The sequence below is a fragment of the Carcharhinus amblyrhynchos genome, chromosome 14 (assembly GCF_965287045.1).
Source record: "Carcharhinus amblyrhynchos chromosome 14, sCarAmb.v2.hapA, whole genome shotgun sequence".
Taxonomy (NCBI): domain Eukaryota; kingdom Metazoa; phylum Chordata; class Chondrichthyes; order Carcharhiniformes; family Carcharhinidae; genus Carcharhinus; species Carcharhinus amblyrhynchos.
The window spans coordinates 35297573-35317761 of record NC_137337.1 but is presented as its reverse complement, the minus strand read 5'-3'; the positions used below and the strand labels follow the sequence as shown (position 1 = coordinate 35317761).

General features: G+C 43.6%; 1 protein-coding gene across 2 annotated transcripts in view; it reads right to left on the bottom strand.

Annotated features, from left to right (window-relative positions):
* atl1 (atlastin GTPase 1) overlaps positions 1-20189 on the bottom strand; it is a 75188-nt gene that overhangs the window by 20043 nt on the left and 34956 nt on the right. For both annotated transcript variants that reach the window (XM_080202658.1, XM_080202659.1), the window contains exons 3-7: positions 15433-15567; positions 13999-14103; positions 6638-6688; positions 6489-6545; positions 1178-1270 (exon numbers count right to left, since the gene is read on the bottom strand). In XM_080202658.1, coding sequence (XP_080058784.1) covers positions 1178-1270; positions 6489-6545; positions 6638-6688; positions 13999-14103; positions 15433-15567 — 441 coding nt within the window. The remainder of the gene's footprint in view (positions 1-1177; positions 1271-6488; positions 6546-6637; positions 6689-13998; positions 14104-15432; positions 15568-20189) is intronic.

Sequence of the window (20189 nt, the reverse complement as noted above, 5' to 3'; positions counted from 1 at the left end):
CATAACTGCAAAAACTACAGAGACCTGATAGGGTATGAGCATTCAGCTATAGAAACCTGAACAAAATTGCAGAAACCAATTGTAGAAACAGGTTATTTTCTCCCAACTTCTATGCCACCTACATTGTATACTGTCCTACCCAATGATTTTCAGGATCACCCCCTTTAAGATTACTGTATCAGTTTTGTGTATTATTCAGGCAAACCAAGTAGACAACTCAAATGTAGATTGACTAACATCAATTATTAGCTGCATATACGGCAGCTACATTCTCACAGTCATGTTAATTTCTCACCGCGATACTTTTCTACAAATTAAACATCTTCTTCCTGATGTCCTTGCCATTTCTGTGGGTATCTAAACTGCATTTATAACCAGACCAATGGTCTCCCAAGCATCCGGTTTTTAGTGGGTCACCCTTCCATTGTGTAGGGAGAGACTAACCTTTATTCTCATGGCAATCACCAACAGATTTTTAATATTAAATCATGAATTCTGCTATCTACACGATCTGTGCTTTTCTATGACTGCATTGGTTTACATGATGCTTCTTAAATCAGTTAACTGGTGTTCAGTTCGTTAAGCAGTAGTTTGCAGATGCATTTGGGTTGGGTGTGCAGCATTCTCCATGTTCAAGCTTCCAGACAACTAATTAAGTAAAGTTTTTGGCTGACATTCAGGACGATTTCAGTACTGAAGATCTCTGTGAAATACTTTAGACACCTATCACAGTGAATGCTGTTGCATTCTGGTTGTGAATTTGGTCAGTTTGCCACAGAGGAGAGAGCGAGAAAGAAAGAGAGAGCGGCAAAGGGGGAGAAGAAGAAAGAGAGAGAAAAAGAAAGACAGAGAAAGAGAAAGAAGCTCAAAGTCAATGGTTTGTTTGTGGCAGATTGACTGTAACACCAGACTGTGGCAAGTTCATACTTGCAATAGTTTTGCATGCATTGAATACCAAGTATAATTATATGGAAAATAGCAAACACTCTGCAGAAATGGTGCACAGTTCCAGTTACAATATTGGGAGTGGCACCCTGGCAACAAATCCTGGTCATTATGATGATATCCAATGTTACTGAATTGGTCCAACCCTATTTTTACTCAATGAAAATACAGCAAGATTTCATTCCAAGTTATTTAGAATTGACTAGCTTATAGTTGACTAGATCTCACAAACCTTAAGACGTTTCTCCAGAAATTTGATGCCTCCATCTAGACCGTAGTTGAATTCATATGGAAAGCTCCAGTCACGGACTAGAAATATAAGTGACTGCATATTAAAAAAAAAGAAAGTAATCTTTAGTCTGAGAGCTGTTATGCAGGGACATGTTAGAATATAGTTTCTCTTAACTTTAAAACATTTTGAGAAGTTTAAGAGGTACTATAATGTTCAATAACTTCAATCAGTTCGTTGTTTACACTCGCACACCCATCATGAACAAAGGGACAACAAATTAATGCAAACATGATGCCATTTCTCGTTTGCAATATTTAGTCAATCACATGCCCCTATTTTAAAATCAATGGGGGTGATTTTCCCAAAAAAATTCTAAGTGTCAAGTTCACGTAAAAATTGGAATTCAAGACATTTTGGTTGGGACCTGGGGACGGGCGGGGTGGGGAAATCTTCAGGCCACCAGTCAGCCCTGGTGGTGAAGGAGCAATGCTGTCCACCGCCCACAGCTAGCTTCTCTCGCCAGGGTGACATGGCGGAGCACAGCCGAGCGAGCGGCAACGAACACCGGCACCACCAACACAAGTGTCTTGCGGCGGAGGAGAAGGAGCCAGAGAGGAAGAAGAAAAAATGGCTGCACCAAGAAGTGAAGAAAATCAAACATGTCGAGACCTTACAGGCTCGGGAGAAAAAAACCAAAAAAAAAAGGCAGTCAGTGAGAGATGGAGCTGCAGGGTGGGCGAATGTAATCATTCCCTCCATTCATTACCCTGTAGCCCACTGCAGGGGCTGCCACAGAATCAGTGTCCGGCTCTGAACTCAGCGGGACTGGCGGCTGCGCAGACCCTCCTCAGGATGGTCTTTATCCAACCCATGTCCCAGGGCATGGACACAGGGGATCTGTGCCTGATACTATAGATGCTGCAAGTCTGAAATAATAATAAGAAAGATTCTGATGATCCAAAGCATCTACTCAGTTTCTTTCTATAGTTGTTGCCAAAACTGCTGAGTATTTCCAGCATCTTCTGTTTTATTCCAGGCAATCTATGGCTTGTATGAATAGAATAGGCAACAGCAAGGCTTGTCAACGATGTACAATCTTCAGTGGGCTACCAGCACATATAAATAGAAAATACAGATTATATGGAAATTGTCTGTAAAGTGAAATAATGCAGGTGGGATTAAGGATTGTGGAATCTGAATCTTTGTCTGAAATCATTGGTGGTACACCAAGAACAGGAAGAAAATAATTTGATGGTTCCAGCTTCCAGAGCAGTCACAGTGATAGAGATTTACAGCACCAAAGAATGCCATTTGGCCTATCGTGTCTGTGCCAGCCAACAAGCATTTATCTATTCTTGTCTCATTTTCCAGCACTTGGTCTGTAGCATATAGGTTATGGTGTTTCAAGTGCTCATCTAAATGCTTCATGAATGTTGTGAGGGTTCTGCCTCTACCACTCTTTCAGGCAGTTCCAGATTCCCACCACCCTCTGAGTGAAAAAAGTATTTTTCTCAATTCCCCTCCAAATCACCTATCCCTTACCTTAAACTATGGTCCCTGGATATTGACCCCTCTACTGAGGGATAAGGTTCCTTGTCTACCCTAACTATGTCCCTCATAATTTTGTACCCTTCAAACATGTGCCCCCTCAGCCTTCTCTACTCTAAGGAAAAGAAACGCAGCCTAACCAACCTCCTGACATAGCTGAAATGCTCCAGCCCAAGGAACATCCTGGTAAATCTCCTCTTCACCCTTTCTTGTGTAATCACACCCTTCCAATAGTGTGGTGACCAGAACTGCACACACACTACTCCAACTGTGGCCTAATGGGCTTTTTATACAGATCCATCATAATCTTCCTGCTTTTATATTCTATGCCCTTACTAATAAGGTATATGCTTCCTATATATCATCTTAACCACTTTATCTACATGTTCTGCTGCCCTCAGGGAGCTCTGGGCATGCAGCCCAAACTCTCTCTGGTCCCCTGTACTTCCTAGTGTCCTACTGTTGTATTCCCTTGCTTTGTTAGTCCTCCCAAAATGCATAACCTCAGTTTTCAGGTTTAAATTTCATTTACCACTATTTTGTCCATCTGACCAGCTGATCTATCATCCCATAATTTATTAAATAATATTCCTCTTTGCTATTTACCATTCTACCAATTTTGATATTTTCCAAACTTACTGATCACACTCCTACTTTTATTCCAGATCATTAATGTACACTACAAACACAAGAAACCCAACATAAATCCCACAATACACAAGCTTCCAGTCACAAAAATAACCTTTGACCATCATCTTCTCTACATCCTGCCATTAAGCCAATCTTGGATCTAATTTGCCAAGTTACTTGGATCCCATGGATTCTTACCTTTTTGACCAATCTCCCATGTGGAATCATGTTAAAAGCCTTACTGAAGTCCATGTAGACTACATCAACTGCACTGCCCTCATCTACACACCTAGTCAACTTGAAAATTTTAATGAAATTTGTTAGACATGATCTCTCCCCGACAAAGCCATGCTGATTATTCCTGATTAATCCTTACCTCTCCAAGTGAAGATTAATTCTGTCTCCTCCAAATGTTAATGATTATTGCTGCTGATCACTTTGCAGTTAACATAATTCTAACCTGTCATGTATATTAACAGTGCCAAAACTATGTCATATAAGTAAGTTGTGTTGTCACCTCTGAGTCAGAAGGTTGTGGGTTGAAATTCCAGAAACAACCACTGGGACTCCAGTGTACTAAGCACTGGTGCTGGGTCCACTGTTATTTATGGTTTGGATGAGAATTTAGGAGACATGGTTAGTATGTTTGCAGATGACACCAATATTGATGGCACAGTGGACAGTGAAAAAGGTTATCTACAATTGCAATGGGATCTTGATCAATTGGGCCAGCAGGTACAGGTTCATAGTTCCTTGAAAGTGGAGGCACAGGTGGACAGAGTGGTGAAGGCAGCATTCGTAATGCTTGGTTTCATTGGTCAGAACATTGAACATAGGAGTTGGAACATCTTGTTGAAGCCGCACAAGACATTGATAAGGCCACACTTGGGCTGCTGTGTACAGTTCTGGTCATCGTATTACAGAAAGGCTATTATTAAACAAGAAAGAGCGCAGAAAAGATTTACTAAGATATTACCAGGATTTGATGGTTTGAGTTATAAGGAGAGATTAAGCAGACTGGGACTTTTTTCTCTGGAGTGCAGGAGGCTTTGGGGGTGATCTTATAGAGGTCTATATAATAATGAGGGGCATAGATAAGCTAGATAGTCAACATCTTTTCCCAAAGTTAGGGAAGTCTAAACTGGAGGGCATAGGTTTAAAATGAGAGGGGAGAGATACAAAAGGGTCCAGAGGGGAAGCTTTTTCACTCAGAGTGGTGAGTGTCTGAAATGAGCTGCCAGAGGTAGAAGCGGATACAATTTCATCTTTTACAAAGCATTTAGATAGTTATATGGGTAAGATTGGTATAGAGGGATGTGGGCCAAATGCGGGCAATTGGGACTAGCTTAATGGTTAAAAACTAGATGGCATGGACAAGTTGGACCGAAAGGCCTGTTTTTGTGCTGTAAACCTTTATGACCAGGACTCTATAAATCACACTGGTTTCTTCAGCGGGAGTTTCAAAATGAATTTCCCCACACCCTCAGCACCGCACAGTGCCTCTGCATAAATCACGCAGAAAATGAGTGGGCATTCCCACTGGAGAGGCTGGCAGCATTGCGCTAAGGAGGCCACTGCACATGTGTCAATCTGTCATAGCAGAGATCGGTGCATGCGCAGTAGCCCACACTGCCAACCTCCTGATTGCTGACCAGCCCTCAACCTTCCTTCGGTCCGACTGCTGGCCCTCCAGACCAGGTGACCAGGTTAAACCTGGTGTTGTCAGACTTCTTACTCCAGACCTGACCAGGCCCGCCTCGAACTCCCACCCCCTCCACAGTCCTGACCCTTCCCACCCCAACGGCCAGTCCCAATTGCTGACCTCCCTCCCTCTATCACTCAGCTCAAATGCAAAGTGGCAGCAGGACCCCCCCACCCACACCAATCGCCCACCCTCCCAGAGGCCCAGCCCCATTAGACCCTGCTTCATCAGCACTGTCCAATAGCCAATAGGTTGTGTCCAGATGCCCCTGGGGATTGGCATTTGCCCCTTGGGCAGTGCCAGGGGTCCAGGTTGGCACTGCCAAAGTGGCAATACTCAAGGGCAGCGCCCACTACCACCCACCTCCTCCCCCCCCACCACGCTTGACCATCTGGGGGGCCTCAATTGACCCCACCTTCACTCCAGCGTGTCGGGCTGCCAGCTCCCCGCAGGTGGGCAGCTATATTAAATCCCACTGGAATGAAACACTCCTGGGGAGGGATGGGGGAGAGGCTAGTGGGCCAGGCGATTTCAGCCCTTGGCCCGCTGATAAGATTTCAATCGGATTTAAATTCTCATTTAAATAATATATGCAGCTCCACGTTGGAAACCCTCTGCCAGAGATGTGTAGAGGCTGAGGCACCCAGCAGGGAGCCCGTGAAATGGCCTCTGCTCAAATCTCCCAGCCTGGTGCAATACAAAAGCAGCGCAGTGGGCTGGGAGAATCATCCCCAATATATTTCTAACAGGTTACATAGTAAAATCTTGAGTGTAGAAGATCTGGGTTCATGCATCTAATTCTCAACTCAGCCATAAGGGAAAGTCCAAAGCAGAGGCTGAAGATATGACACTGGGGAGAGCAAATCATTCTGCCACTCTCACACATATTCTAGTGGATTGGTTCAAAATTCATGCAAGGAAAATCCCTGCAGCAGGTTCCCAGGCTAGCTGCTCAGCACTGGAGGTAGTGAGAACTGAATTGGTTAAATTGAATTGATTTATTGTCACATGTATTGAGACGGACATTCTCTCTTCCACCTTTTTCCGATGGGAAAAAGATACAGAAGTCTGAGGTCACATACCAACTGACTCAAGAACAATTTCTTCCCTGCTGCCATCAGACTTTTGAATGAACTTACTTTGCATTAAGTTGATCTTTCTCTACACCCTAGCTATGACTGTAACACTACATTCTGCACTCTCTCGTTTCCTTCCATGAATGGTATGCTTTGTGTAGCATGCAAGAAACAATATTTTTCACTGTATGTTAATATATGTGTCAATAATAAATCAAATCAAAATACAGTGAAAAATAATGTTTCTTGATGTGCAGAAAATATTTTTTTTTAAAAAAGGCAACAACAAATGATTATATTAAAGCAAACTGGCCTTTGGCAACTTTGTAATGTTTAAACATTTACTATTTCTCACCTGAAACGGTTTCTGGAATGTTTCTTCCATAGCTAGTCGTCCATATTCAGTGAAGAGCTGAAGAAGATTAAACAGCAACACTCAAGTGAACAAGTTATGCTTCCAGAGACAATGCTACTTTGTTTAGATTTTATTTGTTGTCCAGTTACCTGGAGATGCTGAAGATCATCCTCTTGAATATTTTGTGACAAGTTATATACCTGGACAAAGTGAAATAAGGGCCGTTATCTTTCTGAAAAGTAAGACATGGCAATTGCTTTATTGAGATAACAAAGAATTTTATAATATTGTCAGTTTTAAATTATCACTGAGACTCAATTAAATGACCAACGATTGGCTGTTAGCTTAAACATGTTGATACAATGTGAATTCTGATTATCTGACTTTAATTTCAAAGCCACTAATGCTTTTCCACTGATGTTCAGGCAAGGTTAGCTGCCAGTGCATTAACATTAAGGAAGATGATTGTGGTTGGTGGAGGTCAGTTATCCCAGCCCCGGGATCTCGCTGCTGAAGTTCCTCAGGTGGTGCCCTAAGCCTAATCACCATCAACTGCTTAATCAATGACCTTCCCTCTTTCACAGGGAAGATTCACAATCGATATTGTGTTCAATATCGATTGTGAATCTTCAGATCCTGACACAGTCCATCTATGCAGCATTATCTAAATAAAATTCAAGCTTGGACTGGTAAGCGGGAAGTAACATGCGTACTACACAATACTAGGCAATGACCATCTCCAAAAAGAGAGAATCTAACAATATTTCCTTGGCACTCAACGGCTTTACCTTTGTGAAATACCTGACCATCAACATCTTGCGGGTTATCATTGAACAGAACTGGGCCAGCCATATAAATACTTTGGCTACAAGAATGGGTCAGAGGCTTAGAATTCTGCAGTAACTCATCTCCTGACTCCCAAAGTCTATCCACTATCTACAAGACACAAGCCAGCAGTTCAATGGAATATTCACCAGTTGTCCTGGTAAGTACAACTCCAATGACAATCAAGAAGCTCAATACCAATACCAGCCATGAAAACACAATCTGCTGGATCTGTAGCCCAACTATCACCTTAAACATTCATTCTCTTTACCACCTTAAACATTCATTCTCTCCAGCAGTGACACAAAATGCCAGCAGTGAGTAACATATACAACATCCACCGCAGCCACTTGCCAAGTCTCCTTTGGCAGCACTTTAAACCCATAACCTCATCAATCTGGGACAGACCTGTCCAACCTTTTCATCTACATATTTTTCTTGCTTTAGAGGCTGATGAACAAATTTCAGAAGGATAACGTTCAGAAGAACAATAAACTGAATTTCAAAATTAAATTGAGGTATTAAGAAAAGAAACAATTCCTAGGAAAAGTAAAGCAATGTCATAACAATAAACTGTTAAGTTAAAAAAAAGATAATTCATTTAAAAAATGACCTGAGTGGGTCAGTTGGAGTTTATCTGGCTCACACACTGTGAGGGGTGGGGTGTGTGTGTGTCCGTGTATCGATTTCTGGTGGTGAGAGTGAGTGCAAAACCAGAGGCTAGGATATACACACACACACACACAATCCCTCACTCCTACACACACCCTCCTACCCATACCCACCCACACACAGTCTCCTCCTTAAGTCTGCCAAAACTTCCCTTCCCAGGTCCTTGTTGCCTTTGCTCCTTGGGCTCCAGTCCTGGCTTGCTTTAGCCTCCCAGCTCCAGCCCCACCACACCATCACTTCCCTTGGGCTTACTACTGCTGATGTTCACTATCCAATCGGACTATTTCTCCCTATTATTTGCTGCTGACAGGCTCACTACAGCGGACATGGGAAAGGACTGTCCTGTGATTAGAAGAGCAGCACCTCACAAAGTCTTGAATTTTACTTGCCAGTATTTCGAGCTGTGTCATATCAGCTTTCGAACAGTAGCTCTGCAGCTCAGATAGAGGGGAGGGGCTTTGCGGGCCATTGGACTGCTGGCTTGTGATAGTGGATAGACTTTGGGAGTCAGGAGTTACTGCAGAATACTAAGCCTCTGACCCACTCTTGCAGCCAAAGTATTTATATGGCTGGTCCAGTTCTGTTCAATGGTAACCCGCAAGATGTTGACGGTCAGGGATTTCACAAAGGTAAAGCCATTGAGTGCCAAGGAAATATTGTTAGAATCTCTTTTTGGAGATTGCCTGATCTAGTAGGACAAAGGCAGCAAACATATTGGAACACCAAGTTCCCCTATCAGTCAAACACCATCCTGACTGGGAACTAGGTCATCGCTGGCACTGGGTCAAAATCCTGGAATTTTCTCCACAACAGCATTGTGTATATACATACCCAACGTGGACTGCAATGGTTCAAGAAAGCAGCCACCACCACCTTCTTAAGGTCAGTAAGGGAAAGGGCATTAGATGCTGGCCTAGCCAGCGACAGCCCCATCCCAAAAGCGAATTTTTAAAAAATAAGGTGCAGAGAAATGGAGGCTAGAGGGAGTAGAATGGGTGGTATTAACTTTTGAAAGTTGATAGATAGAAAGATAGAATTCCTACAGCGCAGGAACAGGCCATTCGGCCCATTGAGTCTGCACCGACTACAATCCCATCCAGGTCCTATTCCCACATCCTCATATTTACTCTGCTAATCCCCGACACCAGGGTTAATTTAGCACGGCCAATCCACCTAACCCATACATCTTTGGAGTGTGGGAGTAAACCGGAGCGCCAGCGAAAACCCATGCAGACACGGGGAGAATGTGCAAACTCCACACAGTCGCCCGAGGCCGGAATTGATCCCGGGTCTCTGGCGCTGTGAGGCAGCAGTGCTAACCACTGTGCCACCATACTGTCCAAAACCCGTCCCACTGTGCACTCCATCCAGCGTGTTCCCCAAAGTCAAGAGGCATTTAAGTGGCCATTGGAGGGCAAAGTGGTGACACTTCTGGAATTTTCTCAACAGCGGGCAGGGCACTTGCCTTGGTTGAAGCTTGGCCAAGTGGCTGGATGCAGCATCCTAGCAGCAGGAGGCCCCCTCTCATTTCCCAGTTACCCATCCACCTGAAGGTATGGCTGCCAGAGAGCTGTAGTTGGCGCTTCAGGCTATCCTGTCAGAGGGCGTTTTTTTAAAATTCATTCATGGGATGTTGGAGTCACCGGCTAGGCCAGTATTCATTGCCCTTGCCTAACTGCCTTTGAGAAGATGATGATGAGTTACCTTCTGTAGCTGCTGCAGTCATGTGGTGCAAGTATTACCATAGGCTGTTGGGGAGGGGATTTCAAGATTTTGACTCAATAAAAATGAAGGAATAGTGATATATTTCCAAGTAAGGTTGTTGTGTGGCAGGAGGGGAACTTCCAGGCGGTGGTGTTCCTATGTATCTGCTGCTCTTGTCCTTCTAGATGGTAGCAGTCATGGACTTCGAAGCTGCTGTCTAAGGAGCCTTGGTGAGTTCCTGTCGTGCATCTTGTAGATGGTACACACTGCTGCCACTGTGTGTTGGTGGTGGAGGGATTGAACATTTGTGGAAGGGATAGCAATCAAGCAGGCTGCTTGGCCCTGGTTTCGAGTTTCTGAAGTGCTGCTGGAGCTGCACTCATCCAGGCAACCGGAGAGTATTCCATCACACTACTGACGTGCTACGTAAATGATGGACAGGCTTTTGCGAGTCAAGAGGTGAGTTACTCGCTACAGGTAGGATGTTTAGCCTCTGGCCTGCTCTTGCAGTCCACAGTATTTATGTGGCTGGTCCAGTTCAGTTTTTGTCGATGGCAACCACCAGGATGTTGATAGTGGGGGATTCAGATGGAAATGCCATTGAATGTTGAGGGATAATGGTAGATTCTCTCCTGTTGCACTTTGTCATTGCCTGGCAACTGCCTCTCATCAGACTAGACTTGCATATTGCCCAGGCTGCATTTGGACAAGGACTACTTCAGTAGCTGAGGAGTCATGAATGGTGCTGAACACTGTGCAATCATCAGTGAACATCCCCACTTCTGACCTTATGTTGGAATGAAGCTCTGTGGAGGACAGCAAGGGCTCTGGGAAGGGAGGGAAGGGAACGGGAGGGGGGGAACATTGCTGGGGGGGTGGGGGTGGCAAGGGCTCTGGCTTGGGGGGTGGGGGGAGAATGGGGCAGTGAGGGCCCCTGGAGGGCAGGGAGGTGACAGCAAGGGTCCAGGTGGGTGGGGTGGGTGACAGCGAGGACAGGGAGACAGTGAGGACCATGGATGAGGGGGTATAAATGTTTTGATGCGAATACTCCAATGGATTTAGCCCTGCTTCTTCTCCAGCAGTTGAAGTGTTGATTCCCTCTGCAGCCTCATGATGTGAAACTGAATTTTCAGCAATAAAATTCACAGAAATGAGTGAAGGTGAACACTAACTGTGATGTGCAAGTGCGCTTGAAGACAACCCGTATCGCGACAGCATAATTTCATGCCAACAAGCTTCACAAGAATTGGATGAAACAAAGTATTGTTACTAGTTTAATTGCATAACTAATAATATTTTATTGCATAACTAATTTTATACAAATAAATAGTGATTGCACTACTTTGATATGTACAAACACATTTCAATGACATTTAAACTGCTTGTGTTCTTCATAATCATTACATAACCTGCAGCTGGTGTATGAAAGTTTATTTAGTTTGGCCGTTCAAATTAGATTTAAAGTTTTTCAGTATTTTTGACCGAGGATTAATTGGAATAATTTTGGGTTGAATTAAGGGATTGGGATAGGCAAATAGCAGGAGGGCAAAAAATAATAAGACATTAACTGAGATCTGAATAACAGGGAATGCAAATAAGATTGAAGTCAGGTTTAAAATGCATGGTATGTGAATGCATAGAGCATGGTAAATAGTTATTGAGTTTCAGGTGCTAATGACCACGTGGGAACATGATGACATAGCAATAGTGGGAGTCCTGGTTCAAAACCTGGCTATGAAATATTCCTGAATACTGGGCGTCAGGAAAATTAGGGTTGCATGGTGGCACAATGGTTAGCACTGCTGCCTCACAGCACCAGGGATCCGGGTTCAATTCCCAGCTTTGGGTCACCATCTGCGTGGAGTTTGCACATCCTTGTCATGTCTGCATGGGTTTCCTCCGAGTGCTCCGGTTTCCTCCCACAATTCAAAAGATGTGTGGGTTAGGTGGATTGACCACGCTAAATTAACCCTACTGCCAGGGGAATTAGCAGGGTAAAAATGTGGGGTTACATGAATAAGGCCTGGGTGGGATTGTGGTAGGTGCAGACTAGATAGCCAAATGGCCTCCTTCTCCATTGTAGGGATTCTATGATTGAGGGAGGAAAGAAAGAAGGATGGCAGTTTTGATCATGAAAAATGTTACTGTGCTGGTGAGACAGGCTGTTCTCCGGGGTCAAGGACAGAATCTACTTAGTTACAATTAAGGAACTGTAGTGGTATCATTACTGGATGTACTCTACAGTCCACTGATGAGTGAAAAAGATACAGGTTAAAAAAAAATTGCAAGGGAATTATAGGAAAGTGCAAAAACTATGGGGTAGTTTTAATGGCAGGCTTTCATCACCCTAACATTGATTGGCATCATAAAGGTTAAAGGGGTTAGAGAGGAGGGACAGCTTGTAAAATATGTTCAAGAGAATTTTCTACATCAGGATGTTTCCAGTGCAACAAGGAAGGAGGCAATGCTGGATTTAATTCTTGGTAATGAGGTTGGACAAGTGGATCAAGTGTCAGTAGGGGAACACTGAGAGGACAATGAACATTGTATCCTCAAGTTTCAGTTGACAATGGAAAGGGCAAGCAGTTGGAAGTGGGCCAACCTCGGTGGGGTAAGAAGGGATCTGGCCCAATTAAAATCAAATCAAAGATTGGAAGGCACATTTGCAACTAAACAATGGGTTGTCTTTAAAGAGGAGATAGTTTGATGCAATCGAGGTAAATTTGAACCTAGGGAATGGTAGAGCAAGCAAAGTCAGAGTTCCCTGAATGACGACAGATGGAGATTAAGATAAAACAGAAAAAGTATGCGGGTGACAGATGTTAGGTGGATGATACGAGTCAGAAACAGGCTAAATGTAGAAAGTTCAGAGAAGTGAAAACTAAGCAAAGTAAAAGGGCAGATGTTGCACATTCCCCTTTCTGTGGCATCTTCCCATGCAATCGCAGAAGGAGCAATACCTGTCCTTTTATCCCTTCCCTCCTCACCATCCAAGGGCCAAAATACTTCTTTCAGGTTAAGTAGTGTTTCACTTGCATCTCCTTCAATTTGGTTTCCTGTATTCACTGTTCCCAATATGATCTCCTCCTCTACATTGGCTAGACTAAATGCAGGCCAGGTGAGTGCTTTGTGGAACACCTTCACTCCATTTGAAAGTATGACTCCCACCTTCTGGTTGTTTGTCATCTCAACTCAATATGCTGCTCTCATGCCTACATGTCCATCCTCGGCCTGCTGCAATATTCCAGTGATGCCCAACTGGAAGAGCAACACCCCATCTTTCTATTAGGCATGTTATAGCTTTCTGGAGTCAACACTGAGTTCAGCCACTTTAAACTGTGACTTTTCCCCTCCATCTTGGCTCCTCTTTTTTGCTTGCTGTTATTTGGTTCCCTTGGCTTGTCCACCCCTCCCCCACATGGCTACTGTCCCTTGTTGTTCAGTTTTGCTCCCACTGAGCATTGACCTCTGTTCTCCTGTTAGCACATTCTGCTATCCCACCTTTGCCACTATTAACATTCTTCAGTCCCTAATGGCACCATTAGCAGTCCCTTTGTCTCATGTCCATGACATCTTTGTCAATCTCTCCTTAACTCAGACCTATCACTGCCCTCTTGACTCCCCCCCCAATATAATTTGTCACATTTCTATTTGTAAAAGGTCAAATAGACTCAAAATGTTAACAAAAGTATTAGAAAGACTTGTTGTATATAAAACTGTTTGGATCAAATGCTTCTAAGGATACAGAGGAAAGCAAGGGTAGAAATTGCTAAAGTCTTGACAAAAACCTTGACAAAAGGAAAATGCATTTATTGCAGAGCAACCCAATGTTGTTACTCTGGCTCCTCCAGTTGCTGTAACACACCTTTTGCTGTCCATTATGATGGAAATGACATGGACTGAATTCATGTGGCATTGGATTCAAAACATATCATAATTTCAAGACCATGCATTTTCTATCACCGAAGTGTTAGCCAATCAACACAGTTATCTTGCTTTTTGTTTTATTCTTTTTTTTATGCTTGGGAGGACACAACCACTTCTGTTCTGAAGGGGACTAAAGTCATTTCTTCGTAGCTCTTTATTTAAGTTCTAGTGCATCACATGAAAAGACGCAGCAAGTTAAATTTAAGGCACAATTATTTCAGAGTATTACAACAGTTCAGTGAATGGAAGAGTGATATTGCTGGATGCTCACTGTTGTGTCAGCATTCATGCCAACACACTACATAGTTTCCCATTTCACTTTTCCAATTTTGAGGCTACTCAAAAGGTCAGAATTGGAAATCTCAGAACCAGATTCTCCTACCTGCATTGAACTTATCATGGTGCTAAGTGCAAATACTGTAGCAGAATCTCTGAGAGTTGACTGACTGTCAAATGTCCCTTGGGTGTCCATCAGCAGCACTGCAACCTGCAAATGAGACAGAACTGTTCGTGAACTTTGAAAACCAAGTAAATGGCAATATTATCTAGCAAACACAGCAAAAAAAAACTCTACAGATGCACCAGCACAATTGCAAAGCAGAATAATCTAGTCCCTCTGATTAGAAAAAGAAAACGGAAAAGGAAAGTAGTGCATTTTAAAGAAAATGATGTTAATTATCATTATACAATCCTAATCATTTCATTATGGCCAGAATTTTACATTGCTGTGGTGGGCACGTGCCCAACCCTGAAGTGTGTGAAATCACGCAAAATGATATTGGGCATACATCCTGCTGTCATCACACACACACACACACACACAATATTTTGGTTGGCAGGTATGCATGAATGTCAGAAGCATAGCTGTCAACCATCAAGGCAGCAATTTGTACAATTAAGGGCTCATTTTATGTGGCCTGTCTTTTTTCACGGTTGCTGAGCAGACCGATTGGCCAGGGTGGCCTTCATGTTTTAGCTGAAAACTCGATCCAGAACAGGACGAACTGTACGTGTTGAAAGGAAATTTTTATAAGTGTCTGCGGATGGAGTTCTGTGATTGAATGTGCTGCTGAGACACACTTTTCCTATCCTAATTTATTTTTCACCGGTCAGCAGCTCCCTGAGAGACCTCCACAGTGGCTGTTCCTCTGAGAGAGCACACTGAAAACACTGGCCTGCATCCTCTCCAGCTGCACTGAGCCTTTCCCGGTACATGTTTCATGCTGCGTGTTAACTGGCCAGCCAGGGTGCAGATGTGCTCTATCGCAGCCGGGAATGCGGTTCTAGCCCATTTCCTGAACCTCCAAGGCCCAGTGGACAAAGAAATTCAGGCCTATATCTCTGTTACATAAAGGATTCATTGAATAGCCTCTGCAACCCAATAATTATAAAAAGACCAAATCTAACAATGTGATTATGAATTCTAATTATTCTCCTGTATGCTGTTAACATCTTAAGTTAGAATAAAATCAACAAATGCTGGAAATGTCCAGCTGGGAGGGGAAATGTCCACATCAAGGAGGGGGAGAAAAACATGCAAAGGTCTGTACTATGGCTCTATTCACCTAATGAAGGAGCAGCGCTCCGAAAGACTGTGATACCAAATAAACCTGTTGGACTTTAATCTGATGTTGAGAGACTTCTTACTGTCCTTACACCTTAAGGTAGTTTGAGAATTACCACAGTATCTGAAGGCCAATCCTGAAGAGAGGTGGGAAGGAGGCTAGTGTGCAGCATAAAGTCCGGCGCAGGCAAGCTGGGCCTAATGGCCTGCTCCTGTGTTGTAAATTCTATGCAATTCTTTATCTGTTCTCACCTTCTCTCCATCAGGTTTGTCCACCAGAAACACTTCACTCCATATCTGTATCCCTGTTGTTTCTCGCTCTGATCCTCCACGCCAGGAGAAGCCAGTCAAAGGCTCATCATAGTGACCTAGCCAAGCATTGCGATCCTAAGTAAGAGAAATAAAACAAACACTGTCATAAAATTTGCTCACTAACACCATGGTAACCTTTTGAATTGCTGCCACTGGAAATACAATTCTAGTCAAAATTCAAGTGACTCTTGAACTTAGAGTATGTTGGAATGGAAATATCCAAAAGGAATCAAGACCTTCCTGCATCTACAATTCTGTGGAAAATGGCTTGTGGTGATATAATCTCCCTCCAGTCAGCTGAACTCACTCGCTGATGTCTTGGTCAGTGCCTTCAGCAGGACACTTGATCAAGTTTACAAAACAATCAGTTTCTTTGGGGTCCTTTGGTCACTGCTTCTGGTTCAACAGCCCCATTCCTTCCGGGATTTTCAACTTTCCTTCTATTGGGTAGGGAGAACTTAATTTGGAGCTCAGCCTGCATAGCAATAGATGGCCAACCCATGAAGTAGGTTGAGACTGAGTTTTGGGCATACGCAAAGGTAAAAGAGCACAACCCTGTTCTTTGTGACATCATCCCATTAAGGTTTGGTTTACAAAAAATATTTAATGAATTCCAAATACACTTTTTTGAATTGCACCCTACTTTGTTCTATTCTGAATGGACAAAGGAAGTTTGATGTGTCGTGGATGTGGCCCGGCCTTTTCCTCATTCTACCATTACCATTAAGCCTGGTTCAATGTGCAGTGCAGGACAGCATGCAAGGCACAACACCATGCCTACCAAAACACAAAGAGCCAACCCCTGCTGAAGCTGCAATAAAAGCCTACATACATGCTGAATGGCATGCGATAGAGCAAAGCAATTTTACAACCAACAAATCAGATCAAAGTTCTGCTGTCCTGCCACATTCAGTCATGTATCACAGTGGACAATTAAACAGCTAACCAGAGGAGAGGACTCCAAAAGTATTCCTCTTCCACCTTGAAGCACAAGGGCGGCAGATGCATGAGAACACCACCACCTCCAGGGCACACACCTTCTCCTGACTTGGAAGTATTTCGTCTTTCCTTCACTGTTGCTGAGTCAAAAACCTGGAACTCCTTCCTAACAGGACTGTCAGTACACCTACAAAAAATGGACTGCAATGACTGAAAGAAGTCTCATAACACCAGGTTAAAGTTCAACAGGCTTATTTGGAATCACAAGCTTTTGGAGTGTTGCTCCTTCACTCACCTGATGAAGCAGCAGCGCTCTGAAAGCTCGTGATTCCAAATAAACCTGTTGGACTTTAACCTGGGATTGTAAGACTTCTTACTGTGCCCACCCCAGTCCAACCTGGCATCTCCACATCATGGTTGAATGAGACAGGGTTTTCTACCAGCTTCCCTTGGGCATTTAAGGATGAGCTACAAACACTGGCCTTGACAGCAATACTCATATCCCATGTATTAAAAAAATCTTAAACAGAAATAGATTTTACATATTTTTGTTGCAGTGTTTACCATATCATTTTATATTTAAAGAGTTAACTCATCATTTTTGAATTTTTTATTAATGAATGTATTTACTCATTAAGAGTGTAAGTTTGGAAGTCCATTTTCATGTGCAAATCACCAAGAAACAGGCCATCAATGAATTACTTAGAGAATCTCAGCAGAAAAGAAACAGGAGGAAAAAAAATAGGGCACGTGAAATAGAGTTCCAAAAATATCAGCTATTATGTGAGCTCAGAGAGTCACAAAGCATCTGATGCAGATGCAGAATCCCATGGCAGGCAGCAAGTGAAGGTAAATTTAATATGGGGGTTGGTTTGATCTACCCAAATTTTTCATCTTTGACATTTTAACTGCTGGCTTTCTGAAAAATGAGCAACTGTCAATTATGATTCAGTTGCACACCTCCGCCACATCGTCTAAGGGGTAGCACGGTGGCACAGTGGTTAGCACTGCAGCCTCACAATGCCAGGAACTCAGGTTCAATTCCTGGCTTGGGTCACTGTGTGTGGAGTTTTCACGTTCTCCCCACATCTGCATGGGTTTCCTCCGGCTGCTCCAGTTTCCTCCCACCATCTAAAAGACATGCTGGTTAGGTGCATTGGCCACGTTAAATTCTCCCTCAGTGTACCCGAACATTCACCAGAGTGTGGCGACGAGGGGGTTTTCACAGTAACTTCATTGTTAATGTAAACCTACTTGTGACACTAACAAATAAACTTTAAACTTTAAGTCCACCTGAGGTAACATTCAGGTGAGTGGTACAGTGAACCTGAAACAGGCTGGTAAAGAGATTTAAATGTGCAAATTAGTGTCTCATGCCAATTGCTGGACCAAATTTCTAACCTTAAAGATACAAACAGACATAGTGTGCATCATGCACATTCATTTTTCCCAGAAAGTGAGCAGCCCAGCAAGCAGTCTGAAAGAACTGGGGGAAGATGCCTACAAAACCACAGTGTTTTCAACTTTGATTTGGTTGGGCCAGGAGGACTTTGCCACTTGGGGCACCATTGCTGACTGACCCCCGCCCCCCCCAACCTTCCCACATCATCCCCCACACACAGCTCCATTCCACCATTGCTACGTCTCACCAGAACGGTGCTGACCTGCATGAGAGGTGGCTGATTTCCCAGTCTGCACAATCAGCAAGGTGCAGGTGGCAACCTTGCTGCAAATTCCACTTACCAGGAACTGAGAACAGGGTTCAAAATGACACAAGTCAGAAACAGAGGGGCACCATCAACTCTGGTGTCATCCTTGGTTCAACGGTAGCACTCTTGCTTCTGAGTCAGATGGTTTTATGTTCAAGCTCCACTCCAAAGGCTTGAGTGCATAATGTATGCTCACCCTGAGGGAGTGTGACACTGTCAGAATTGCAAATCTCATCCGCTGTCTTTTGGATGAAATGTTAAACTAAGGCCCTGTTTGCCCTTTCAGGTGATTGCAATTAATCCCACAAGGACGTTAGTAGATGCAATTCCCCAGGTGTACTGGCCAAATATTTATCTCTCAGCTAACAACAGCAAGAGATCATCTGTTTATTGTCACATTGTTGTTTGTGTGACGTTGTTATGCGAAAATTAACTGCTGCATTTATATAGTACACTGATGTCCACGCCTGAAAAACACTTCATTAACTGTAAAACAATTTTAGGGCATCCTAAACACTGTGGAGCTTTCACTGGAGTGATGGAGGATGATAGGGCACAGTAGTTAGCACTGCTGCCTCAAAGTGCCAGGGACCCTAGTTTGATTACAGCCTTGGGTAACTGTCTGTGTGGAGTTTGCACATTCTCCCCAGGGCTCCGGGTGCTCTGGTTTCCTCTCATGGTCCAAAGATGTACAGGGTTAGATGAATTGGCCGTACTAGATTGCCCCTTTGTGTCCTAAGATGTGTAGGTTAGGAGGATTAGCAGGGTGGTTATGGCACGAGGTTACGGTTTTAGGGCATGGGGGGGGTTGGGCCTTGGTAAGATGCTATCGGAGAGTCAGTACAGACTGGATGGGCCGAATGGCCTCCTTCCGCACTGTAGGATTCTACGATTGGTGATATCTCTGCCCCATATGCTCATGCTCACGATTTACTTATTATCTTTTAAATGATCAGAAGTGATGAACGGTGAGAGGTAGAAATATTTAGGGATCCAAGTACCGAAAGCCTGTGGAAGGGGCAAAAATAATTTGAATGGAATGTTCGCATTCATTTCAAAGGGGTTAGAATACGAAGGGGTGAAAGTTACAGAACAGAATCCTTACAGTGCAGGAGGAGGCCACTTGGCACATCGAGTCTGCACTGACAACAATCCCACTCAAGCCTGAACCCCTTAACTCCATGTATTTACCCTGCTAGTCCCCCAACACCAAGATCCTGATTTTACTGCCTTGGCTGCCCGTGGCTTATACGTTCTGCGAGCCTCGCCGGCCCCGATAAAATCAGGGTCTAAGTACCAATTTAGCATGGCCACTCAATCTAACCTGCACGTCTTTGGACTGCGGGAGGAAACCCATGCAGACCCAGGGATAATGTGCAAACTCCACACAGTCACCCAAAGCCTGAACTGAACCTGGGTCCCTGCCGTTACGAAGCGGCTGTGATAACCACTGTGCCCAGTGCAGGTATATCAGAATGAGACCAAAGTTAATTGTATGAGGACATGTTGCATAGACTAATCTTGTGCTCTCCTGAGCATAGAATATTAAGAGGTGATTTAATTGAGGTGTTTAAATTAAATTAAATTAAAGGATTTAGGGTCGAAAGGGAAAAACAATTTCCTTTCAAAGGAAAATCCAGAACATGCTGTGCAACCTTAGGTTTGGAGCTTGATCATTTAAATGGTGATGTCCAGAAGTAATTCTTCACCTTAACAGAACTGGAAATCTGGAACTCAATTCCTCCAAATGATTATTAAGGCTAGGTCAGTTGAACATTTCAAAACTGGGTGAATGGATTTTCCGTTAGGGAGGAGCATGAAAGGATACTGAACCAAGAAAGGTAAATGTCGTTGAAATATATATCAACCACAATCAAACTGAACGGCAAAGCCTGATGGACTGAATGGCCATCCTCTCTTCCTGCCCCCTCTCTCTGGCAGGCTCCTTATTAAAATTTGGCTGACCAGAAATTTCAAGCCCTATTGAAGAATGTTCTAAGCATGGAGATTTCCTCCACAATTGGCATGACATTAATCCTGCTGCGTCTG